We start from the raw sequence: 27,742 nt of genomic DNA on the forward strand, positions 1-27,742 counted from the left end.
GTATATTGTACCTTGGTTTTCCTTTCTTTGTTCTGTTTCATTTAATCAAATCTTTCCATGTTTTTCTGAATTCCTCATGGTGGTTGTTGTTGTTTTTACAATGCAATAATATCCCATTTCTTTAATATACCATAATTCGTTTAGCCCTTTCCCAGCCATTCAAATTTCACTTTGTTTTCAATTTTTTGCTACCACAAAAAGTGCTGCTTTGAATATTTTGGTATCTAGGGGACCTTCCTTCTTGTGTGTATTTTGGATCTGCTTTGTTCACTCTATAACTTCACCAAGTCTTTGCATGGTTCTGTGAATTCTTTGTATTCATCCTACCATACAGTATTTCATTTATGATGATGTACCACAGTTTGTTCAATAGTTCGGTCGTTGAGCACGTTTTTTCTCTGTCTTTTTTGTTATCACAAATAATGCTACTTTCACTGTTTTTGTACATATGGGTCTTTTCACACTGTTGGTTAATACCCTAAGGATATAATTCTAGTACTAGGATCTCTAGGTTGAAAGTAATGAACAATTAAAAAAACTTTTTTGCATAATTCCAAATTATTTTCTAAAATAGGTGAATAATTTTATAGCTCCACCAGTAGTAGATTAAGGTGGCTATTTTCCAACAGATACTTGTTTTGTTTTTATTATTTATTGAGTGCTAATTTGATGCATATATAAGGTGATTCAGTATTTGTAATACAATATATTTTTCTTTTTTAAAAATAAAAAAGTTTAACATTCTTTTTTATTTTGAGTTTTAAATTCTCTCCAGCCCTTACTTCCACCTATTGGGAAAGCAAGCAGTATGATACCTGTTATACATGTGAAGTCATGCAAAAAATATTACCATTTTAGCCGTGTTGCAAAAATTAAAAAAAAAGTGAAAATATGAAATAAAGAAAAAATAAAGGAAATGAAAACAATTATGCTTTAATCTGCGTGCAGAGTTCATTGCTTCTCTCTGTGGAGGAAGGCAGCATTTTTTCATAATAAATCCTTTGAAATTTTCATGGATCGTCGTATTGAACAGAGTAGTTAAGTCTTCTCCTTACTTCAGTTTGCACCAGTTCATATAAGTCTTCCCAGATTTTTCTGAAACCATTCCATTTGTCATTTCTTTTTTTAAAAAAAAATTATTTATTTATTTAACTTTTAACATTCATTTTCACAGAATTTTGGGCTCCAAATTTTCTCCCCCCTTGTCCCCTCCCCCCATCCCAAAACACCGAGCATTCCAGTTGCCCCCATCACCAGTCTGCTCTCTCCTCCATCATTCCTCTCTGCCCTTGTCTCCATCCTCTCCTCTGTCCTGTTGGGCCAAATAACTTTCTATACTCCTTTACCTGTATTTCTTATTTCCTAGTGGCAAGAACAGTACTCGACAGTTGTTCCTAAAACTTTTGAGTTCCAACTTCTTTTCCTCCCTCCTTTCCCACCCCCTCCCTTTGGAAGGCAAGCAATTCAATATAGGCCAAATCTGTGTAGTTTTGCAAATGACTTCCATAATAGTCGTGTTGTATAAGACTAACTATATTTCCCTCCATCCTATCCTGCCCCCAATTACTTCTGTTCTCTCTTTTGATCCTGTCCCTCCCCGTGAGTGTTGACCTCAAATTGCACCTTCCTCCCCATGCCCTCCCTTCCATCATCCCCCCCACCCTGTTTATCCCCTTATCCCCCACTTTCCTGTATTGTAAGATAGGTTTTCATACCAAAATGAGTGTGCATTTTATTCCTTCCTTTAGTGGGATGTGATGAGAGTAAACTTCATGTTTTTCTGTCACCTTCCCTCTTTTTCCCCAAACTAAAAAAGTCTTTTGCTTGCCTCTTTTATGAGAGATAATTTGCCCCATTCCATTTCTCCCTTTCTCCTCCCATATATTTCTCTCTCACTGCTTGATTTCATTTTTTTTAAGATATGATCCCATCCTATTCAATTCACTCTGCGCACTCTGTCTCTGTGTGTGTGTGTGCGTGTGCATGTGTGTGTGTGTAATCCCACCCAGTACCCAGACACTGAATAATTTCAAGAGTTACAAATATTGTCTTTCCATGTAGGAATGTAAACAGTTCAACTTTAGTAAGTCTCTTATGACTTCTCTTTGCTGTTTACCTTTTCATGCTTCTCTTCATTCTTGTGTTTGAAAGTCAAATTTTCTTTTTAGCTCTGGTCTTTTCATCAAGAATGCTTGAAAGTCCTCTATTTCATTTAAAAAGACCAATTTTTCCCCTGAAGTATTATACTCAGTTTTGCTGGGTAGGTGATTCTTGGTTTTAGTCCTAGTTCCTTTGACTTCTGGAATATCCTATTCCATGCCCTTCGATCCCTTAATGTAGAGGCTGCTAGATCTTGTGTTATCCTGATTGTATTTCCACAATACTTGAATTGTTTTTTTCTAGCTGCTTGCAATATTTTCTCATTGACCTGGGAACTCTGGAACTTGGCTTCAATATTCCTAGGAGTTTCTCTTTTTGGATCTTTTTCAGGTGGTGATCGGTGGATTCTTTCAATATTTATTTTGCCCTCTGGTTCTAGAATCTCAGGGCAGTTTTCCTTGATAATTTCATGAAAGATGATGTCTAGGCTCTTTTTTTGATCATGGCTTTCAGGTAGGCTCATAATTTTTAAATTGTCTCTCCTGGATCTATTTTCCAGGTCAGTTGTTTTTCCAATGAGATATTTCACATGATCTTCCATTTTTTCATTCTTTTGGTTTTGTTTTGTGATTTCTTGGTTTCTCATAAAGTCCTTAGCCTCCATCTGTGCCATTCTAATTTTGAAAGAACTGTTTTCTTCAGTGAGCTTTTGAATCTCCTTTTCCATTTGGCTAATTCTGCTTTTGAAAGCATTCTTCTCCTCACTGGCTTTTTGAACCTCTTTTGTCAGTTGAGTTAGCCTATTTTTCAAGGTGTTATTTTCTTCAGCATTTTTTTGGGTCTCCTTTAGCAGGGTGCTGATCTGCTGTTTATACTTTGCTTGCATGTCTTTCATTGCTCTTCCCAGTTTTTCCTCCACCTCTGTAACATAATTTTCAAAATTTTCTGAGCTCTTTTTGAGCTTTTCCATGGTCTGAGCCCATTGAGTGGGCTGGGATACAGAAGCCCTGACTTCCGTATCTTTCCTTGATGGTGAGCACCGCTGTTCCTCATCAGAAAGGAGGGGAGGAGAAACCTATTCACCAAGGCAGTAACCCTTGGTTTTTTTCCCTTTTCTGGGCATTTTCCCAGCCAGTGACTTGACCTCTGAATATTCTCCTCACACCCACCTCGCCTCTGGATCCTCCCAGCCAGAGCTTGGGGTCTGAGACTCAAATGCTGCTTCCCAGCCTCACAGCTTTGGGCGGGGGCAGGGGTGCTATTCAGTGTGAGATTAAGTTCAGGTGCTCAGGTAGGGGCAGGGCCACCTCACGGGCTCAGTTCCCTCAGGGTGTTTATGCAGAGACCTTCAACAATGGATCAGGGCTCCTGCCTGCTTGGAGAGCCCCGGTCTGCTCCCACTTCCGCTGGTGCCTCATGAGGGGGCCTGAGTCATGGGGGCTCCCCACTCCCCTCTCGACCCACCGAAGAGACCATCTCACTGACCCTTGTCACCTGTGGGTGGAGGGACGCGCGCGGCTGCTGGAGATTCTGTCCCTGAAGCCGGCTCGGATCTGCTCCTCTCGGCACTGGGCGGCCAACGCAGGGCTGGGTTCTGCTCCACGTCCGCAGCGCGAAGAACCTTTTGCGAGAGGTTTTCAGGCTCTCTAGAACAGAAATCTTGTCCACTCCGCTGTTCTGTGGCTTTTCCTGCTCCCGAATTTATTGGCAGCTCTTTTCTACAGATATTTCATGGGCTGTGGGTTCGGAGCTAGCGTATTTGTGTGTTTCTACTCTGCCATCTTGGCTCCGCCCCCCATTTGTCATTTCTTATAGCACAATCACAAGTTGAACACAACTCGTTCAGCCATTCCCCAATTGTTGGAGATTTCCTCAATTTCCTGTTCTTTGCTACTATAAAAAAAGCTGCTATAAATATTTTTGTATGTATGTACTTATTCATAGATCTGACAGGTGATTTTTCCAGTGCTTTCCTAATTTGCTTATGATTTCACCCTTTTAAGTCTAAATGATGTGCCCATTTTGCCTTATCTTGATATATGGTACAAGATGTTGGTCTATGCTACTTTCTACCAGACTGCTTTCTAGTTTTCCTAGTATTTTTTTGTTGAATAGTGAATTCTTGCCCTGTAAGCCTGGATCTTTGAATTTATCATACACTAGATTACTTTGGGGCAGCTAGGTGGCACAGTGGATAAATTGCCAACCCTGGCTTCAGAAAGACTTGAATTTAAATTTGGCTGTAGACACTTACTAGCTGTCTGACCCTGGGCAAGTCACAACTCTGTTGATCTCAATTCTTCATCTGTCACATGAGCTGGAGAAGGAAAGGGCAGACCACTACAAGACACCCAAACGGGGTCACAGAGAGTTGAACATGACTGAAACATCTAAAAAAAGGATCACTATTGCCTTTTGCTTTTATGTATTGTATGCCTAATACATTTTACTGATCAACCACTTTGTTTCTTACATAGCACCAGATTGTTTTGATTATTACTGCTCTGTGATATAGTTTGAAATCTAGTATTCCTAGGCTACCTTCTTCCACATTTTTTTTACTGATTCCCTTGATATTCATGAGCAGATGAATTGTTCTTCCAGAAGAATTTTTTTTAGTTCTATAAAATAATTTTTTGGTAGTTTTATTAGTATGGTGCTGAATAAGTAAATTAATTTGGGTAGAATTATCATTTTTATTATATTGGTTCAACCTATCTGTTGGTTCAGCAATTAATATTTCTCTAGTTTTTTACATCTCTTTATTTGTATGAAAAGTGTTTTTGTAATTGTTCATATAGTTCCTGTGTGTGTCTTGGCAAGTAAAGTCTCAAATATTTTATATTATCTGTAGTTATTTTGAATGAAATTTTTCTTTTTATCTCTTCTTTCTAGGTTTTGTTGATAAAATATGAAAATGCTAATGATTTATTTAGATACTTGGTTATCTTCTGAGTTTGTGTCTTTAGCTTTTTGTCACAATACTACCTTTTACGGTCAGGTTCCTTTTTTGTTGTTTGCCAGCATATTTCTTGACTTTGAACTTGAAGTTAGAGCTGGGCTCTGCTCACCCCTCGTAGGAAGTAGAGCAGTAGACACTGTCCCAAATTGCAGACTTTTATGCCTTGATGTTTTCATAGTTAGTTTTAGGAGTCTATAACTTCTTAGTGCTTCTAAGGTGGTGTGATCTGGGGAGAGGTGTGGTCACTGCTCTTCTGATCTGTGTCCTTCCTGTTCCTTACTGAGGAAGAGTCCCTGCTCTCTTGTGACCACACCCACTAGTGCTCCCGTCTGCCCTGAGTAATGGGCAATGGCACCTGGTCCTGTACCCAGTGCTCTCGCAGTGGTCCCATTATCTCTTTCTGGGCAGTGAGAGCTCCTAGTGCTGTGGCTGCTGCACCTGTTGCTTTTGACCCTCATCTCAGTGCCACAGACCTCTCCTTCTGACCTCTTAAGTTGTCCTGGCCTGGAAAAATGTGTTACCTCAACTTTTTGTTAGTTATGTTGCTCCAGAATTTGATTTGGTGTTTTATTTTAAAGTTGTTTTAAGAGGAATATTGGGAGAGTTCAGCTAGAATTCTCCTTCTATTCACCATCTTGGTTCTGATTCCAGTGTATTTCTCAGTTAATAATTGATACATTTTGAAAATCTCATCACTTCATTACCAAAATGTCATAGTTGTAAGTTTTCCTTGTGTAGCTCCTCTTTGGGCTCTTCTTATCTGATAGATAGCAGTAGCTTTCTTCTTTGATCAATACCTTTTCTTTTGCTTTTTTATTTTTCCCACAGGAAAGTCAGGCTGTCCCTTTGGTGGCTTTGGCCAGTGTAATAGCCAGCAAAATTAAGAGGCAGATGTCCTGTCCAGCACCCAATGAAGAACAACGGGGAGAGAAGTCCCAAGAACGCTCAGATGATCTAGTTCTAGGTAACAATCTATACAGAGGCTTATTGGCCAGTGGAGACAGGCAGAAGGGCACTTAGTGCCTTTGCAGGACAGTGTGGGGTAGTAGGAAGTACACTCAGTGGGAATTAGAAGACTTGTGTTCAAGTCCTAGGGCTTCTGCTTACATGTAGGGTATGTTTCTTAACCTGTCTGAGTCTCTTTCCTCCCCCATAAAGTGGAGAGAATTCTGCTTTGATTTCTTCAGAGAAAGCTATTGTGAATCAAATAAGATAATATATGTCAAGGTGTTTTTATAAAGGGAAAACTGCTATGTAAATATGAATACTTCTATTGTTACCCTCATCTTCATCATTACCTCATAAGAAATCATTTATCCTTAATATCTACTGAACCAAGGAATAATAGCCTACCTTATCCTATCCTAAAGTTTTGTCCCTTTCATGAACTTTTCTTCTTTTGCTGTCTCTGTTTTCATTTCTTCCTTATGACTGCACTCACCAATATTCTCTTTATGTTGTTCTCCCTGTGCCTTTTCCTTAAGTAATATTAATGTCGAATACACTAGAACTTATGAAGAAGGTAAGGTTTAGTGCAGAGAGGATGCCCTAACTTTAAGTTAGCACCACTTTAGAAGGTAATATTTCGAGAAGCTTCCCAATTATCAGGACAGTTTTGTTTTGACCATATATTTTTGTAACATAATTGGCCAGAAAGACTTGACCTGTTACGAGTTAAGAACAGGTTGATCTGAACTATAAAAATAACATAATAGTAATTATTGTGGAATGAGACTTACAGCAAATCGTGTCTATAGCATAGAGAAGAAATAATGAAGACATTGAGGTTTTTCCATAGTAAAAAGGTAAAGGAGGTAGTAGAATCCCACTTAACACGTAAAGAAATTTTGGCAAGTAGGAGAAGGCTGCTGTTTTCTTTGAAATTAGGAAAAGGAAGATACAGGTTATCTTTATGTACTGAGGAGTAGAGATTGTAGGATTTAGGGATTGAAAATACTTTAAAGGATGTCTAGTTTGATTTTTTCATTTTACAGATCCAGATGGGTAAATTGAGACCCAGAGATGTTAAATGATTTGCCCACTGTCAGATGGTTATTAAGTAGTTGATCTGGAATTTGCATCTGGGGTTTTGACTCCAAGTTTAGTGCTTCTTCCATGACATTGAGCTGTGTTTTCATACGTCAAGATTGGTAGGCTGTGGTTGGTGTGCCATTGTGTTGGTGCAGATCCTGAGAGAATGGCTTCCTGCATGGACTTGACAGATCAGCCCTGTTAGGCAGATATGGGTCTTTTGTTTTGTTTTGTTTGAGGCTTTGCATAGTTCAAGGAGCAGGTGTCTGGGAGGTTTTGTTTGTGGCACTGTAAGGATATAGTAGATTCCAGATGACTGCCACATTTGCAGAGATTTGCCCCAAGATTTTAGTATAATTTGGAAAGGGAGAAGAGCTGGTTATCCTGAATAGTTTGTATCAGGTGAAGGAGGTGGATTAGGAAATATCTTAGAATGGAAGAGTAGGGAGTTCAGTGGGATTCTTAGTGGCTTTGGTTTATGTCCTGTTTCCATCTGACAGGTCATATGAGGGAAGGCCAGTTAGAGACCTGTGGACTTCTTGTGAAGCGCAGCTTCTCCAGCCCACTGCCTTCAATACATGGAGAGAGTTTTGATGAACTAGAAAAATTCCAAAGGATTGGACCTGATGCACTGATACCTCAAGGTAAAAGAGAACTAGGGGAGTGCTTGGTGCTATTTGGCAGATTTAGATCATCTCTTCGTTTTGTTTTGTTTTTTTTAGTGCATATTGGGAAGAAAGTCCAAGGGGCTCCTTTGAAGGGTGAGCTCAGATTCTTTGACAGAGTGCTTACAAAGTTCTCTCTCTCTCTCTCTCTCTCTCTCTCTCTCTCTCTCTCTCTCTCTCTCTCTCTCTCTCTCTCCCTCTCTCTTTCTCTCTTTGTATTGGTGGTAGCCTCTGGAAGCAGGAATTGATTTTTCTTTACAAATTGGTAAAGTGAGGACCTTGAGCAAATAGCCAGTCAGTGACCAGACTTGAAACTGTATTTGGAACTCTGTTGTCTCCAGTCTTTTGCCATGTCTAAAGAGATGTTACAAATGAGCAAGTGTCTCTTCTCCCTCAACATAAGATTTACTTTTTCTTATTATTTTATGTAGCCTCCATTATTTAGTCAATACTATTACATTTTAGAAGAGGATATGTCTGATAGCATTCTCTCAACGTATAGTATGCTTATCAATATGTCCTTCTCTTTTTTCTGCAACTCAACCATTCTTTGACATCTCATCCTTCTTTTCCGTCTTCCTTGTCACTAGTATGTTTCAAGTCATTATCACCTCATATCTAGGCAGTTTGTGGTAACCTCCTAGCCCATTTCCCCTGCCTTTAGTCTCTCTTCATCATGTGCCATCTTGCACATACTGTCAGATTAATCTTCTTAAAGCACAGGACTGATTGTATCATGCACATCACTCTATTCCCCACTCCAGCCTGTATCCACTGCTTGAAATTTTTCAGTGGCACTCCATTACCTACAGGATAAAGTTCAAATTCCTTTGCTTTGTAGTTAAAGTCCACCAGAATCTAGGTCCAGCCTACTTTTCTTTTTTTGATTTTTTTCCAAATATTTTGTTTTCTAATGAATGTAAACAAATTAACATTCATTTTTTTATAACTTTGAATTCCAAATTTTCTCCCTCCTTCCTTTCCCTTATTAAGAAAGCAGGCAATTTGATATAGATTATATGTATGTTGTCCCGAAAAACATATGTCCACATTAGTTGTGTTGTGAAAGAAAACAGACCAAAAAACCAACAAGAACAATAACAGAAGTTTAAAAAAGTATTCTTTGATCTGCATTCTGACTTTATCAATTCTTTCCCTGGAGGTGAGTAGCATTTTTCATCCTGAGTGCTTTGGAATTGTCTAAGATCACTGTATTTCTGAGAATGGTGAAGTCATTCACATTGATCTTTGTAGAATATTGCTGTTACTGTGTACGATGTTCTCCTGGTTCTGCTCACTTCGCTTTGCATCAGTTTGTTTAAGTCTTTCCAGGTTTTTCTGAAAGTATCCTGCTCATCATTTCATATAGCACAGTAGTATTCCTCACAATCATATACAACTTGCTCAGTCATTCCCCAATTAATGGACATCCCCTCAGTTTCCAAATCTTTACCACTACAAAAAGAGCTGCAATAAGTATTCTTGTACATGTAGGTCCTTTCCTTTTTTTTAAAAAAAATCTCTTTGGTATATAGACCTAGTATTGCTATTTTTGAGTCAAAGGGCATGCAAAGTTTTAGTACCTTTTAGGCATAACTCCAAATTGCTCTCCAGAACATTTGGATCAGTCCTCAACTCCATCAGGAGTGCATTAGTATTCCAGTTTTCCCACATTATCTCCAACATTTCTTTCTCATTTTCCTTTTATTGTCCTATTAGCCAACCTGATAGGGGTGATATGGTATCAAGTTGTTTTAATTTGCATTTCTCTAATCAATAGTGATTTAGAGCATTTTTTTCATACGTCTATAGATAGCTTTGATTTCTTCTTCTGAAAACTGCCTTTTCATATCATTTGACCATTTATCAGTTGGGGAATAACTTTTTATAAATTTGGTTCAGTTCCCTATAATTTATAAAATGAAACTTTTGTCAGAGAAACTTGCTATAAATTTCTTTCACCAGCATTCTGTTTCCTTCTAATCTTGGCTGCATTGGTTTTGTTTGTGTAAAATCTTTTTAATTTAATGTAATCAAAATTATCCACTTTATATCCTGTAACTTTCTCTATCTCTTGTTTGGTCGTAAATTCTTCCCTTATCCTTAGATCTGAGAGGTAAACTATTCCATGCTCCTCTAATTTGCATATGGTATCACCCTTCATGTCTAAATCTTGTACTTATTTTGACTTTATCTTGGTATACGGTATGAGATGTTGGTTTATACCCAACTTCTGCCAAACTGCTTTCTAGTTTTCCTACCAGTTTTTGTCAAGTAGTGAGTTCTTTTTTTTTAAATTTAAATTTTTTTTGTATTTATTTAGCATTTAATTTTTCCCTAGTTACATGTAAAAATAGTTTTTAACATTTACTTTTAAAACTTTGAGTTCCAAATTCTCTTACTTCCTCCTTTCTCGCTCCTGTTCCCCACTGAGAAGGCAATCAATTTCATATAGGTTATATATAGATAGTCATGCAAAACATATCCAGAATAGTCATGTTGTGAAAGAAAACATAGACCAAAAAAGAAAACTCAAGAAAAATAAAGAAAATGAAAAAACAAAACAAAATTTTCTTTAGTCCATATTCAGACTTCATCCATTCTTTCTCTAGGGATGGATAGCATTTTTTCATCCTAAGTCCTTCAGTGTTGTCATAGATTGCTGTATTGCTGAGAATAACTAAGTCATTCACAGCTGATCATCCTACGGTATTGCTGTTACTTTGTATCCAGTACATATCACTTAGCACCAACCCATGTAAGTCTTTCTAGGTTTTTGTGAGAACATCCTACTCGTCATTTCTAATAGTATAATAGTATTCCATCATAATTACGTATCACAACTTATTCAGCTATTCCCCAATTGATATGCATCACCTCAATTTCTAATTCTTTACCCCCAGATAAGATCTGCTATAAATATTTTTGTATATGTATGTCCTTTTCTTTTTTGTTTTTAATCTCTTTTGGGATATAGACCTAGTAGTGGTATTGCTATGTCAAAGGTATGCATGGTTTTATAGCCCTTTGGGCATAGTTCCAAATTGCTCTATAGAATGGTTTAATCAGTTTACAACTTTGACAACAGTATATTAATATCTCATTTTTCCCACATCCCTTCCAACATTTGTCATTTACCTTTTCTTTCCTGTTATCTAATCTAATAGGTATGAGGTTGTACCTCAGAATTGTTTTAAGTTATATTTTTCCTATCAGTAGTGAGTTTGAATATTTTTTCATATGGCTATAGATAGCTTTAATTACTTCCCCTGAAAACTGATCATATCTTTTGATCATTTATCAACTGGGGAATGACTCATATTCTTATAAACTTCTCTATATGTTAGAGAAATGAGGCCTTCATCAGAGAAACTTCCTTCAAAAATTGTTTTCATAGTTACTATTGCTAACTGTATTTCCCTCCATACTATTCCTACTACTGCCATTTATTCTATTCTCTCTCCTTTTACCCTGTCCCTCCTCAAAAGAGTTTTGCCTCTGATTACCCCTTTTATATTACCCCTCCCTTCTCTTATCCCCTTCCCCTTCTATGTTATTGTAGGATAAGATGGATTTCTATACCCAGCTGGAGGTGGATGGTATTCCCTCTTTGACCCAATTTCAATGTGAGCGAGGTTCAAACATTGCCCAGCACACCCACACCCCATCTTCCCCTTTACTGTAAAAGCTCATTCACTCCTCTTTTATGTAGGAAAATTTACCCCCATATACCTCTCCCTTCTCTCAGGGTATACCTTAATTTTATTTTTTTGGATCTTATCCAGCTCACATCTGTGTCCTCTGTCTATGTATGCTCCTTTTAACTGCCTTAATAATAATAAAGTTCGTAGGGGTTACAAGTATCATATTCCCATATAGGAATGTAAACAGTTTAGCCATTTCAAGTTCCATATGATTTCTCTTTCATGTTCATCTTTTTATGCTTCTCTTGAGACCTGTATTTGAATGTCAGATTTTCTATACAGCTCTGGTCTTTCATCAGAAATGCTTGAAATTCCTCATTTTTCCCCGAAGGATTATGCTCAGTTTTGCTTGGTGTAATTCTTAGTTGTAATCCTAACTCCTTTGCTCTCTGGAATATCATATTCCAAGTCCTCTGATTTTTTAATTTAGAAGCTGCTGGATCATGTGTAATTCTGACTGTGGCTTCATGATACTTGAATTGTTTTTGATGGCTTGCAATATTTTCCCCTTAAAGAACAATTTGTAACTATACCCAAAGGACTATGAAGCTGTGTATATCCTTTGATCCAACAATACCACTACTAGGTCTGTATCCCAAAGTAATCATAGAAAAGGGGAAAGGACCCACATGTACAAAAATATAGCAGCTCTTTTTGTGGCAGCAAAGAATTGGAAATTGAGGGGATGCCCATCAGTTGGAGAATGTCTGAACAAGTTGTCGCATGTGAATGTAATAGAATACTATTGTGCTATAAGAAATGATGAGCAGGTGGACTTCAGAAAAGTCTGAAAAGACATACATGAACTGATGCTGAGTGAAGTGAGCAGAACCAGGAGAGCATTGTACACAGTAACAGCAACATTGTTTGATGACCAGCTTTCCAAAAGACTCATGATGGAAAATATGCTATTTGCATTCAAAAATAAGAACTATAGAGCCTGAATGCAGATTGAAGCATACTATTTGCTCTTTTTTTTGTTGCTTTTCCTTTCTTGTGGTTTTTCCCTTTTGTTCTGATTCTTCTTTCACAACATGATTAATGTGGAAATATGTTTAATATGATTGTACATATATAGCCTGTGTCATATTACTTGCCATCTTGGGGAGGGAGAAGGGGAGAGAGGGACGGAGAGAGAAAAAAATTTGAAACTCAAAATCTTGTAAAAGTGAATGTTGAAAACCAATCTTTACATGTAATTGGAAAAAATAAAATACTATTAAGTGGGGAAAATACATTCTCTCAAACCTGGGAGTTCTGGAATTTGGCTATAATATTCCTGGGAGTTTTCATTTTGGGATCTCTTTCAGGAAGTGATTGGTGAGTTCTTTGAATTTGCCTTTTACCCTCAGGTTCTAGGATATTTGGGCAGTTTTCTTTGATAATTTCTTGAAAGATGATGTTGTGGCTCTTTTTTTGATCATTACTTAAGGTAGTCCAATAATTCCTAAATTATTCCTCCTTGATCTATTTTCCAGGTCAGTTGTTTTACCAATGAAATATTTCACATTTTCTTCTATTTTTTCATTTTTTTAAATTTTGTTTTATTATTTCTTGGTATCTTGTGTAGTCATTAGCTTCCACTTTCCCCATTCTAATTTTTAAGGAATTATTTTTTTCAGTGAGCTTTTGTACCTCCATTTCTATTTGGGTTCTTTTCAGTGAATTTTTGTGCCTGTTTTGTTTGATCTTTTTTGTTTTTTGAAGGTGTTGTTTTCTTTGGTGTTTTTTTGTCCCTCCTTTACCAAGCTGTTGACTCTTTCTTCATTATTTTCTTGCATCATTCTCATATTTTTTCTCAACTTTTCCTCTATCTCTCTGATTGTTAAAATCATTTTTGTACTCTTCTAGGACCTGAGACCAATTCACATTTTTCTTCAAGGTTTTGCACGTGGCTGCTTTGATTTCATTGTCTTCTTCTGAGTTTGTGTTTTTATCTTCCCTGTCACCACACTAATTGTCTATGGTCAGGCTTTTTTTTGTTGGTTGCTCATTTTCCCTGCTTATTTCTTGATTTTAAACTTTATGTTAAAAGTTGGGCTTTTCTCCTGGGGTAGAGCAGGCACTTGTCACAAGGTTCATGTTTGTTTGTGCTGCTGTTTTCACAACTAGTTCTGAGGGTCCACAAGCTCTCAGCTCTTTCAGGGTGGTATTCTCTAAGGAGAGGTGTGGTTACTACTTTCCTGGCCTGTGCTCTGGTCTGTGAGTGACCACAAGCAACATTTTTTGTCCTAGAACTGTGAAGGGTTACTGCTCCTGCTAGCATTCCTTCTTGCCATGAGACTGCAACCCAGAGGCACACATGGGCAATGTAACATAGGTTGCTCCCATGCCAGCAAAGGGTCGCCTGTAATCTCCTTCTGATTATTTGTCTGATCCACTTACCATCTGTGGTTGAGAGCTCCTGAAACAGCTGCTTCAAATTTAGTCTAGGCCCAATCTGCAGTGGCACAGCCTGTGCTGGACTTCCCTCCACAGTCACTCCAATGAGATAGACCTTTCCTGCCAGACTTCCAAAGTGTCTTGGACTGGAAAAGTGTTTTACCCCATTCTTTTGTTGGTTCTGCCACTGCAGATTTCATTTTGATGGGTTATTTTAATGTTATTTGGAGGTAAATTTGGGAGAGCTCAGGTGAATCCCTGCTTTTACTCTGCCATATTGACTCCTCCCCTCTTCCCCCACACTTTTCTAAATTTTCTTTCCTTTCTACTATTCAGCTACTTTGCAGCCTGTTTTAGCCAAGCTGATTTCTTAATTTTCCCTTGAATACACCTTGTTCATTTCCATTTTCGTTCCTTTGCTTATGCGATTTTCTTTGCCAGTAATGCCTTTTTCCTCTTCTCAGGTCATGCAATCATCTATAATATTTATTAGACAGTTCTCATATATATATTACTTTGTATTACTTAACTTTTTATGTGTGCATGTCTTGTTTCTGAAAGTAGTTTGTAAACAGTTTGAGGGCAGGAACCAACCAAGTCTTATGTTTCTCTGTGTCTTCCAAGGTGTGAACCCAACACAATGGCTTGTTCAGAGTAGGTATCAGTTTGTATATGTCATAAGCAGTGAGAGGACAGAGACTGTGTCTTGTAGTTTTTGCTTCCTCTACAGCTCCTAGTACTTCGTTATATAAGCCAACATCTCCTGGCTCAGTTCTAGAAACAGCATAGGTAATTGTTAAAGTATCTGATGCATGAGAGTAGTATGAAGCATAGTGGGATAGTGGAAAGAAAGCTAGCCTCAAAGCAGGATGACTTACCTGCGTGTAAGTACCACATCTGACACATTCTTACTTTGTGACTCTGGACAAGTCACTTAATCTCTCAGTGCCTCAGATAACCCTCTAAAACTTTAAGGTGCAGAGCAGGTGCTGATCTACATTTGTAAAGGGAGTTTCACAGGTCTAGTCTAAAAAAGTAAAAAAGTGTGTTGGCAGAGTGACTTTGAGCCACCTCTAACTGTGCAGCCAGCTCTTTGAGACACTGATGGGAAAGTGTAGGATGCAGGATTCCTGCTGACAGTTCCTGGTGTTTATGCTGAGTTTTTCCGCTTCTATTTCTAGGCTGTTCCACTGATACTAAATCAGACCTGGGAATGGTATATGACAGGGCCAGACTTAATCTCCTTTCGGATGAATCTCCTGTGATCTCCAGTAAGGTAGTTTCCTCTGTATGATATTTGAGACCACCCGAATAAACTACAGGTCTTGGCCCTGTTTTTTGTTTTGTGGCTTTGGGGGGTGGGGTGGGGATGGGAATGAAGGAAGGAGGGATAGATTGAGGAGAGAAGACAAATAGAGAAGTGAGGGAATAGAGGAAGGAAATGGGTTCTCTTGCCTGGCATCAACTCATTCCAGCATCTGCAGAGACTGGGGCTCTCAAGTATTCTCAGACCTGACGCTGAGACATTAGTCCAGATTCATCTTATGGTGTTGACACTGGTACCTGATGATTCTCTCTGCCAGTACATATCTTTGCTTATCCTCTTTACATCCCATCTGTGAGCTTTCTTTGCTGACACTGAATGTCTGTACTCTTCTGAAGGGAAGGAAATCAGTAACACTAGCAGAGATCCCCTCCGCTGTCATTCATTATGTAGAAGACAAAAACGAGGAAGCTGGCATTAGCTGGAAGACAGATGCTATCTTCAAAGCGGCCAAGAAGGACCTTCTCACCCTGATGAAACTGGATGTAAGTGACCCATCCTACCCCCAGGGAACTGATTCCACTTGTCTGGGGTTTCATGTTTCTCTGCTCTGCTTGGTTGGAGGGAACCTTCAGGTGACATGCTCCCTGTGTCTCTGTAGAATAGAGCACCCACCTCATGTGACTTCTGTTGATTTTTTTTCCTCAGCCTTCTTCTGAGTCATGATGCCATTTCCCAAGGCTCTGTATTTACCATACTTTGATCTCCTTAGTGCCAGTGCCATGCTTTATGGCAGCAATAATCCCAAGCCCAATGAAAAGTTGTACTTGTGCATGTGCATTCACATGTGTGTGTACACACACACACACACACACACACACACACACACACACACACACACTCACACTCACAGTGGATCTAAATCACTTTGGCTTTTTGACTGTTTTGCCTGGGAATTGATTTCTTATTCCCTTTCAACTTCCAGGTGTGGCATTCAGATTCTACCACTAGATGATAAATTCTCCATTGTGTTTCTATCAAACTCAGATTTTTACTCTTAAAGGGACCTGTAAGGGGTAGAATGAATCTTTGTTTGTTAATAATTTTCCAAGGTGACTCTTGGGTGTGAGGTCCAAGGTAGTTACTTTGAGTTCCTGAACTTTTTAATGTCTTCTTGAGACATTCATTATACCTGTTCTGAAACTAGGAAATCATTCAGGATATAGTACCATCGGATCATAGATCTAGATCTAGGAAGAACTTCCAAGACCATCTAGTCCTATTTCCCATTTTATAGGTAAAGAAACTGAGGCCCAGGGAGGTTAAGTGATTTGCCCAAGATCATACAGAGGAGGGATTTGAACTGAAGTTCTCTGACTTCAGGACCAGTGCCATGAGAGCAAATTCTGGCTGTATCTTAATACTTTACAACCTTGAACTACTGGAAACTATTGGAGGAGAAGACAGTAGGTCCTCACTCAGAGATGCCTCCTTTTTATTCTTTGTCCGTCAACTTTTAGAGCACTGGTTGTGAACTTACACAGGCAACTTTCATACTTGTGTGACCCTTCCATGCTAACAGGAATTTTACAAGGAAAGATTTACTAGAAAGATTTACAAGGAAAGCTCAACTCAATATTTCATGAGAGGGGATGTTTATTCACCTCTGTGGCTGTTTACTTAGCACTTGACATCATAAGAACCGAGTCTTGAAATAAGCTTGGCTATGGTACTATTGTGATAGTACTAAAAGAAAGACATTTCAACTTTATTACTATGGTGGTACTTTTTCCTAGGGTAGAGTCTGTCTCTTCAGTTTTGTTTTGTTTTTTACCTTGGTTCCATAGGTGATTTTAGTATGGGAATGGGAAAAGAGAGCCATCTCTGATGTATTTTATGTACTGTGGCTCTTGTCTTAAAAAACTAGGCTTCACTTAGAAAATTGACCTTTAAAATGTCGTTTTAACTCTTTATAGTGGCTGGAAGATAAGGCTTTTATCTAAAGTAAAGTACTTAGGAAGTCAGCCATGATAACTGTTCATTGTTCTGTGTGCGTGAGTGAGAAGGATTGTTTTTCTGATGTTATCCCTTGACTAGTGGTTTGTTTCTTAAAGGCAAGCATTTCTCATGTGTAGGATCACTTACATTTGTTTAAGAATCACATTTCTGGAAAAATTAGCCAGAGTTCTAGACTTGTAGGACCAGGTTTTTTAGATGATGTATACATTGAAGCAGTCATATTATCTGAGGGCATCTGAGGTCCTCCTTTATGGCTATTTTTGCCTAGTAGACTTTTATTTTGACATTTAACAGCTCAAAATCACAGAAAACTGGCTTGGTTGAGGACTCAGGGGGAGCTGTTTCTTAGATGTCCTCTCCAGTAGCCCTCATGTCGCCTGTGAGAAATAGTGGCAAAGCAAGTCATGGGGCATAGACATGGTCATCCTGGAAAGCAGGATGTGCAGAATTTTTTTAAATTATTTTTTTTTCAACTATGAAGCATTTACTTTTTCTCCTCTTACTCCCTTCATTGAGTGAAAAAGAAAAACAACTCCCTTGTAACACATAAGCATAGTTAAGAAAACCAAGCTATGTGGAGTTGACAGAATGTGGTTTTTAATGTTGAGGTCTTAAATGTTGGTGATGTCAACAATACTTATTACAAGTATGTGGACTCCTGGTTTCTGACCCTTGAGAAAGATGAATGTTATTTCCCTCAAGTAATTATGTTGTTAAGGTATTCTGCTCATAGATTCTCTAATACTTGAACAACAGATTGGTGGTGACTGTAGTTGCTTTTTTCTATTTGCAGTGGGCTCAGAGGCTGACTTAGCTTTCTTAAGGTTTAGTTATTCCCTTGCTTCATCCCAGCTAGCCAGATCCTCTTCTGAATACATAACAAAAAAAAAAAAACAAAAAAAACCAAACCTTCTCTACGTTGTGCTAGGTAGTTGAAGAGGTTAGTTGCTAGCTCAATCTCCAGGCTTTTCCCCAAAATAGGTTCTTCCTGCTGAGTTGCACTACTCTCAGGGAAAATCCATGGATGGATGTCAGCGTTGTACTTGTTCAAAATATGGTAGCATCTTTTAGATCTATTGACCAGGATCAATGGGCAAAGTTAAGATTAGAAGATGATGGTAAGGTATTATGTTTCACAGCTCAGGGCTTGTGAGTTTAGGTCAGTACAGACTTCCCATCAGCATCAAGAAATTAAGTGTGATTTTAAAAGTACAAATCTGGGATTCTATGCTCCAGTAGAAATTGTTCTGAATTGCTCTGTGTAGTCTTTGAAAGTACAAAGTACATTGGGATCCTACCAATTCAGTTAGCATATTCTGTATTCTGGTCTCTATTCTAGCAGGATGCTTGAACTTCTGCTTCCTTTTGGTTATGAGATAGAAAGAGCAGGGCCTACCCTCTGATCCTGGATTCATCTTTACGGTCACATGTATGGATTGAGAAGAGCCTTTGTTTCTTCACAGGTGTGACTGGATACATGATTAAGTTCGAGTGCTCTTGTTATTACAGTTTCTGAAATATCTTTCCCCTCTAATCCTCTGCTCTTCCAAACCTTCCTGTCAGGGGCATCACCACCTTCCCAGTCCCCCTGACTTCCAAATTAGGTATCTTCTCCAGCTCCTCCCTCTCTTTCATTCCCCATAGCCAATCATTTGCCAAGTCCTGTTACTTCTACCTTTACAGTATGTCTTGTATACATCCCCTTCTCTTCTCTGACTCTTCTGTAATCCTGGTACAGGACCTCAGCCTCACCACTGGGAGTTTTAAAGTAGCCTGCTAGTTGGTCTCCCTGCCACAAGTATCTCTCCACTCCAGTTCATCCTGCATTCAGCAGTAAAAGTGATCTTCCTAAATTAGAAATCTTTGCCATGTCACTCCCCTACTCAGTAAATTTCAGCTCTCTTTCACCTCCAGGATCAACTATAAAATGTTTTATTTGGCATTCAAAGCCATGGCCCCCTTTCTAGTCTTCTGATACCTTATACCCCCCACAAATAATATATAATTCTGTTACACTGGCCTCCTGGCTATTTTTCTAACAAGATATTCTGTCTCCAGACTCTGGGCATTTTTATTGGCTTTATCCCATGCCTGCAATGATCTCTCTCCTCCACTCCAATTACTGACCTTCCTGGCTTCCTTTAAATCTCAACTAAAATTTCATCTTCTAGAAGTGCTTTAAATCACTTTTGATTTAGGAAATGTAAATGAAAACAAATCTGAGGTACCACCTCAGACCTATGAGGTTGGATAATATGACAAAAGAGGAAAATGATAAATGTTGGAGAGGATGTGGGAAAATTGGGAAACTAATACACTGTTGGTGGAGTTGTGAACTGATCCAATCATTCTGGAGAGCAATTTGGAGCTGTGTGCAAAGGACAACCAAAGTGTGTGTACCCTTTGATCCAGCAATACCACTACTAAATCTGTTTCCCAAAGAGAGCATTAAAAAGAGGAAAGGACCTATATGTGCAAAAATATTTATGGCATCCCTTTTCATGGCAGCAAAATATTAGAAATTGAGCGAATACCCATCAGTTGGGGAATGGTTGAACAACTTGTGGCATATGAATATAATGGAATACTATTGTGCAATAAGAAATGATGAACATGCAGATTTTAGAAAAATCTGGAAGGATTTGTGTGAACTGATGTAACGTGAAATGAGCAGAACCAAAAAAAACATTGTATGTATTATCAGCAACATTGTGTGATGATCAGCTGTGAATGACTCAGCTCTTGTTAGCAATAGAATAATCAAAAACAAGTCCAAAGGACTCACAAAGGAAAATGCTACCCATACCCAACAAAGAACTGATGGACTTGGAATATAGATCAAAGCATATTTTTTTCATTTTATTGTTTTTTCCTTTTGATCTGTTTCTTCTTCATAGCTGTGACTAATACAGAAATATGTTTCACATGATAGCACATGTATAACCTAAATCAAATTGCCTACAATTTTCAGAAGAAGAGAGGGAGGGAGAAAGATTCAGAACTCAAAATCTTATGAAAATGAGCGCTAAAAATTGTCTTGATATGTAATTGGGGTAAAAATGCTGTTAAAAAAATAAAATTCCACCTTCTACAGGAAGCCTCCCCTAACACCTCCTGTTTTTAGTGCCTTTACTCTGTTTATTATTTCCTACGTATCTTGTGAATAGCTTATTTGTATATAGTTGTTTCCATGTTGGCTTCCTCAACATAGACTGTGGCCTCTGAGAGCAAGGACTGCTATCTTTTACCTTTCTTTGTATCCCCGATGCTTAGCACAGTGCCTGACACAAAGTCTGCTGACTGATTGATTGATTAGGGAGAATTAGAAATGGAATCTGTGATAAATAAGTGTGATACATGAACCAAAAACCATTTTAATGGTTCAGATGAGTGGATGGTTGAGGAGAAAGTGATTAGTAGTCACTATGAAGATATTTGGGGACTGGAGAGAGGAACAATGAAGGAGGTAAACGAAGTGATCCGTCAGTTGATAAGCATTTATTAAACATTTGCTATATGCCAGGCACTGTGCTAAGCATTTTGCAAATATCTCATTTGATCTTCACAATAAACCTTTGAGGTATATGTTGTTATTATCTTCATTTTACAGTTGAGGCAGCTGAGGCAACAGGTTAAGTGACTTGCCCAGAGTCACACAGGTAGTAAGTGTTTGAGGTCAGATTTGAATTCAGATCTTCTTGACTCTATGTTTAGCACTCTATACAGTCCCTCCTCTCAGAGCAGGGGAGGATCCTGAGTCTAATGAGGGAAACAACTTGAAAAACAACTACATATGAACAATATACATGCAGGATGAATTGGAGATAATACAGGAAAAGCGTGTAGGGGGATCAGGAAAGATTTCTTATAGAAAATGGGGACTTGAAGGTAACCTGAGAAGCTTGGAGATAGAAATGAGGGGAGAGAGGGTTCCAGGCATGGGAAACAACCAGTGAGAATACCCAGCATCTGGAGATGTAAGGAATAGGAAGGAAACCAGTGTTATTGGATACAAAATACATGCAGGAGTATCAGGTATAAGAATCCTGGAAAGGTAGGAAGAGAGCAGGCTGTGACAGACTTTGAATGTGAAACAGGGGATTTTGCTTGATCCTGGAGGTGATGGGGAGCCACTAGAGTTTAGTGAATAGTGGGGGTGTCATGATCAAATCTGTACTTTAGGACAGTTCATTTGACTGCTGAGTGGAGGATGAACTGGAGTAGAGAGAGACTTATGGTAGGGAGACCAACCAGAAGGCTAGTGCAGTAGTCCAGGCACGAGATGATAAGGGCTCACAGCAACATGGTGACAGTTTCAGAAGAGAGAAGGGGGTGTAAATAGATATTACAAAGGTGAAATCACTAGGCCTTGGCAACAGATTGGATGTGTGGGGGATGAGAGGGAGAGAAGAGTTGAGAGTAACACCTAGGTTGGGGCCCTGGGTGACTGGGAAGATGATTATGTAAAGATGATGGTGGAAGAGAGTAATGGGGAAATTTGGAAGGGGGGAGGAAAATTTTTTGGGAAAAGATAATGTTTTCAGTTTTGGACATATTGAGTGTCAGATATCCATGGGATATAGTTTGAAATGTCTAATAGGCAGTTAAAGATGCAAATCTGGAGGTAGGAGAGAGGTTAGAGGTAGAAAAGTATATTTGAGAATCATTAGCTTAGAGACAATAATTGAAGCTATGGAAGGTGTTTAAGTCAACAAGTAAAATGGAATAGAGGAAGAAGAGAGCCCAGAACAGAGCTTAGGGAGACACCTCTAGTATGACCTGGATGAAGAGCCATACTCTTCATAAAGTTTTGCTCATCCTTGGAATGGAGAGACAGTATGCTGTGATGGAGCAAGTCCTTGACTTTAGGTTGGAATATCTGATACCTGGCTGTATTGCCATGGTCAGGTTGTTTGGCCTCTCTGGGCCTCAGTTTGTCAGTTGATCAGTCAGTGAACAAGGATTTATTAAGTGCCTGTTATGTGCTGGCACTATTCTAGGCACTGGAGATACAAAGAACAGACAGTCCCTGCCCTCAAGGAGCTCACAGCCTAATGGAATAGACAACATGCAAACAATTATGTACAAATGATCTATATATGGGATACATTAGAGATGATCTCAGAATGAAAGCACTAAGATTTAGGAGATGTGGAGGGTCTTCTCATGGAAATTTCCTTATCTGTAGAATGGAGATAATGATACTTGCAATACCTCAGTGTAAAGATTCTTGTGAAAAGTACTCTGTAGGTCCTAACACTTTGCATACATTATCTCATCTGATCCTTATAACAACCTTGTGAAGTAGATGCTACAAATATTATTTCCCCCATTTGAAGCTCAGAGACGTTAAATAACTTGCCCATGGCCGTACAACGAATAATTCTCAGTATTTGAACCCAGGTCTCTTCACATTCCAAGTTCAGTCCTCTTTCTACTTTACCACACTGACACAGTATGATAGAGCAGATAGTGAAACAACCAAGTCCTCTGTCTTCTGCCTCATTTCTCAGGAAGAACTTGCCAAGAACATGGATGTGTGAGTTGGCGGATTATTGTCTTCTTACTGCCATCAGAGATCCTTACATGGAAACGATACCCTAACAATTGGCAGATTCGTTTATGGTTGGGAGACCTGGTCCTACAAGTAATTAGCTTCTGGAGTAGTTTCATAAGGATCAACTTCCAACCCAATTGAACATGAATCCTTAGACCTGGCAGACCAACAGAGAGACTAACATGTAGCTAATCTGCTAGCATTTAGGGACTGCAGAATCCTGGGGTAGAATGTGTGCAGAAAAAACCACTTAAAGCTGCCAGTGCAGCTCTTGCATAGGAACCTTGAGGTGAAACTATAAGAAAATATAAATCAAGAACTTTTGGGACATAATATTTGTGTTCAGTGTGGCAAAGCTGTCACTTTCTGGGAAACTACAGCAGCAAGCAGACTAATCAACCCTATAACAACATCTGAGAACAGGGAGATAGATGCTTTTTACGAAAATTTCTTGCTAATTTTGAATTTGAATCTGTGGTAGTGAATGTAGCTATAAACTAAGAAACTGTTTTCTCATGTATTTGGTGTGGAAAGGATTGTATGTTATGAAGTGTCATTTGCAGCTTCACCTGTACACAGAACTGTCTGTTGTTAGTATCTTTTTACATACAAAGCATAATGGTGTATACAATTTTGTTTTTATCGAGGGATGTGAAAACAGAAGCTCGTGTCTGAGAATGTGGGCAAGTAGGGATTGATCCTCCTTATTTTCTGTTGTGAAGATGTAGGAGAAGAATAAGACCACTTGCCCAGCTGTCAGAAATATTATAATGCATTTGTTGGCAAGGCCAAAGGAACTCCTTAGCTGAAATTGGCTTTATCAACAACACTGAGTAAGAGTGTTGTTGTTTAATATCTATGGTTTGATGGAGCATCCTCTGAAAAGTATTGATTTCCACTTCTCACTCTTGCTTCTCCAATATGTGACATCCCAGAGGCTTCAAAGACTGAGTCAAGTTCCTAGGCTTCCAGCCAGAACCTTTGAGCTGTTCTAAAACCCAGTCAGTTGTGGGAGTAAGACTTGAATTGAAAGATAATGGAGAGGGCAAGACATACCTGGTCAGACTGATTTTTTTAGGTGAATTTTCCAGATTAATAGTTTTTAAGCAAATCCATGAGAAAGACTAATGGAGATTACTCATCTGTCAACATTGCTTTCTTGGTTTGACTTTTGTAACAAGATGTGTTAATGTCCTTTTCATACTCAGAGTAAGTGATGAGAGATCAAAGAAAACAGGGCAGCTGTGCTTAGGTTCAGCAGAGATTGCTGTGGTTTCATTTTATATGTCTTCTCTCTTAACAGTGCATTGGCCAGGGCCATAAAGAGGTGGAAGGGCAGCTGTCCTGGGATGTGTGACTTTAGAGTAAGACAGACTATTCAGATTGGGGATGATTTTCCCATTCCAGAAAATATTGGGAATGAGAAATAGCAGGGGATTAAGCATCCCCTATTCCTTTCCAAGTTCTTCAGGATGCTACTAATTGAATTATGTTCTTGAGAGTGGATCACCTTTACACAGGGCATCTTGAGGTTCTAGAACCCTGACACAATGCAGGTGTAGCAGTTTTGTGACTTTGAAAAGCTGAGCTCAGATCTGCAGGGGCATCTGGAAAACAAGAATGCTTAGGAAAGGGTTTACTCCAAGTGTTGTGAGCCTCTGGGGTATAGTATAGTCCTCATGGCATCTGCACTGTGACTTTATTTATCATTTGAATACTGTAGGGGTCTCGTGGAAGAAAAACATGGTACTATGAAGCCAGTTAGTGGGGAAAATTGTATTGTGCTGCTGCTCAGGAAACTGGGCTATAGCTGGGTGAGTAAGTGCTTTGGTTGTGGGAGCTGAAATGATTCACAGGAAATCAGTAGCAAACCTGAGCATAGACCACAACTGTCATAACCTACACTTAAGCTGTACTTTGCAGACAAACCACTTCCCCAACTTTACCAACCAAGGACTGCTTTGGTATCTGGCCAAGTTCAAAAGGTTGCATCTGCTCATTTTCTATGTTCCAGTTTCCCTCTCTACTACCAGTCAAACCTTCTGTATCCAGACACTTGCCTCATACCTTCTTTTTTCTCTTTCCCTATTACAAATCATTGCCAGCCTCAGCAACCTTTACTTCTAGAATAGTCATACTATTACTGTAAATTTCTCTGCTCTGATCCAGGCTTCCTTTGTAGATTCCCAGCTTAAGGCCTAGGAACTCCCATATATGACAGTGTGTAACTTCCTACTATCTCTCCCCTTGGTTCCCCCTCTCATATTGGGAAGCTTCCATCCATAATAACTTTGATTTTCTTTAATTCAGCAAATATCTTTCAAGTACCTCTTGGATGCATTTTTCTATTTACTATGTGATAGGTATTTGGGGGTCAAGGAGAATGATACAGAACCCATAAGACATGATCTCCATCCTCAGGATGATGACAATTTCACTAGTGACACAAGACTTGCACACATTGAAAACCAAGTATAAAACGTAAGCAATTATAAGATACTAGTGCAAGATATTACATATGCACACATGTATATACACACATACATGTATACACACACATATGTACATACACACACAAACTACATATACACACACACGGATATATATATATATGTGAGTATTGAAAGAAGAACAGAAAGCAAAGGTATAGCCTACAAGTATAGGGGAATTTCACTTAGATGATGTTTCTTGGAAGACATTAAGTATTGATCCAGATCTTAAAGAAATTGATAGACATGGCAAGAAAGAGTCAGGTCATTCCAAGAAGAGGAAATAACATATGTAAAATCACAGAGGTAGAAGTCAATGAGAGATATATGGGGGAATAATAAGAAGCCTGGTGAGAATGGAGGGACTGTGTTCAGAAGTCTAGAGAGGTAATATTATTTGTCAATGGTGACTCATTGATGGAGGGAAGGTATTGATTGATGTCAGACTGAATCAAGTAGTATTTCCAACCAAATATACAAAAGTATCTATTTAGGGTAGTAGCTCCAAATGAGATGTATCCTTCATCTCAATGTTAATACAACAATTGCTGATGCCATTTGAGGGCAGGTGAAGTGACCTTTTTGAGTAAACCAAAGCTGCTGTGTCTAGAAAGGCTAAATGAATAGAGACACAAGTCTCTCAGACTTTGGGGTTCTTGCTCACTTTTGATTACTCAAAACTGTCCATTGTAACTGCCAGAATCCATCAGAAGGGGTTGCTGACTTCTTAGGAAATGGATACTGAAGGAGGCAGCACAACCAAGTCTCAAGGATTTCCCAGTCTAGCAGTAGTATCTTCTTTCATGTACTAGTCTTGGGACTTTGTTCTGCTATACTGGTGCCTTGAGCTTTCCCCTTGGAAATGTTTAGCCTGGAGAAGAGAATGCTTAGGGTGAACATGAATTCAGTTTGAACCATATCAGTACTATTCTCTGTGCTCAAGATACAAAGGCTAAAAGTGAAATAGTCCCTGACCTCATGGACCTTACATTTTTTTGGGTTGGGGTGGAGATGGGGGAAAGAGGAATAATATGTACACAGATAAGTAAATACAACACATAAGTTAATACAGAGCAGTTTTGTTGGGATGGGAGTAAAGAGACTGCTAATGACTTGATGGTGGGAGATCAGGAGAAGTCTTATGTAGGAGGTGGTATTTGGGCCAAGCTTTAAAGGGAGGTAGAGATTCCAAGAAGTAGAGGTTTACAGGGAGAGCCATCTAGACATGGGAGGTAGCCTGTGCATCAGCATGAAGACAGGGGAAGGAATTTCATGTGTCAGAAAACTTCTGGTTGGCCAATTTAACTGGAACATAGAATGGGACTCTGAATGGGAGTCATGGGAAATCAATCGAGAAAGATAGTTTGGAGTAAGATTGAAAAGAACATTAAATGCTAGAGCTTGTATTTTATACTAGAAGCAATGGGGAACACTGAAGCTTTCTGAGCAAGTAAGAGACATGGTCATACCTGTGCTTTAGGAATAATACTTTGTCATCTACTTGGAGAATGGATTGGAGAAAGAAGAGACTTGAGACAGCAAGTCTAGTTAGGAGATTATTGTAGTAGTCTAGGTTAGAGTTGATAAGAGACTAAATTAGGATGGTGGTATGAAGGAAACTGATGCAGAAGATATGGAGATAGTAGAATTGTTAAGACTTGGCACCTGATTATGAGGAATAAAGGAAAGGAAAGAGTCAAAGATGACTCTTGAGTTTGTGAACCTTCATGAACGGAAGGATGGTGGTGATTCCTTTGACAGAAATAGGGAAGTTTGCAGGGGGAAGACAACGCATCATACTTGGACAAGTTGAGTTTGAGATGCTTGTGGTATGGTATTTTGATAAAAATGTCTAATTTGTTGATGTAATTGGTGAGGCAGTTGGAGAAGTTCAGAGAGGAATGAGGGCTGGATATGTAGATCTGGGAATCATATACATAAAGATGATAATTGGATATATTGGAGCTGATGAGATCACCAAGAGAGGGAATGTAGCAAGAAAAGGATGAGCTTTAGGGTATATCCAAGGAAAGGAAGCAGGATATGGATGATGAACCTTCAGATGAGACTGAGAAGGAATGGTCAATTTATCAATCAAAAAACAATTATTACATGGCTGCTTTGTGCTAGGCACTGTGCTAAGCACTACAGGTTACTGCTAACAATAAAAAAACAGCCTCTGCTCTTAAGGAGGCACATTCTACTATGGGAGACAATGTGTAAATAACTAGGAATATATATGATTTATAAAGAGTAGATGGGAAGTAACTTCAAAGAGGAAGGCATTAGCAACTAGATGGACCAGGAGGAGCCTCTTACAGAAAGTGGGACTTGAGCCCAGACTTGAAGGAAGTCAGGAAAACTTAGAGGTGGAGAAAACATTCTAGGTATAGGAGACAGCCAGTGCAAAGGCATGGAGACAGGAAATAGCATATCATGTGCAATGAACAATAGGACAGTATAGCTGGATCTTAGAGTATATGGAGGGGAGTAAGATGTAAGGAGACTAGAAACGTATGGAGCATCCAGGTTATTAAGAGGTTTACATGCTAAGGACAGTTTGTATTTG

The 27,742-nt window shown here is 38.9% G+C and overlaps 1 protein-coding gene across 5 annotated transcripts in view; it reads left to right on the top strand.

Moving 5' to 3' along the window:
• PNPLA7 (patatin like domain 7, lysophospholipase) overlaps window positions 1-27,742 on the top strand; it is a 216,904-nt gene that overhangs the window by 27,974 nt on the left and 161,188 nt on the right. For 3 of the 5 annotated variants that reach the window (XM_072633166.1, XM_072633167.1, XM_072633170.1), the window contains 5 exons: window positions 5,891-6,026; window positions 7,594-7,737; window positions 7,816-7,854; window positions 15,026-15,120; window positions 15,507-15,653. In XM_072633166.1, the coding sequence (XP_072489267.1) occupies window positions 5,891-6,026; window positions 7,594-7,737; window positions 7,816-7,854; window positions 15,026-15,120; window positions 15,507-15,653 (561 nt within the window). The remainder of the gene's footprint in view (window positions 1-5,890; window positions 6,027-7,593; window positions 7,738-7,815; window positions 7,855-15,025; window positions 15,121-15,506; window positions 15,654-27,742) is intronic. The other 2 variants (XM_072633168.1, XM_072633169.1) reach the window with 2 other exon arrangements.

This window comes from Notamacropus eugenii, chromosome 1 (assembly GCF_028372415.1).
Source record: "Notamacropus eugenii isolate mMacEug1 chromosome 1, mMacEug1.pri_v2, whole genome shotgun sequence".
In the NCBI taxonomy this organism is placed as follows: Eukaryota; Metazoa; Chordata; class Mammalia; order Diprotodontia; family Macropodidae; genus Notamacropus; species Notamacropus eugenii.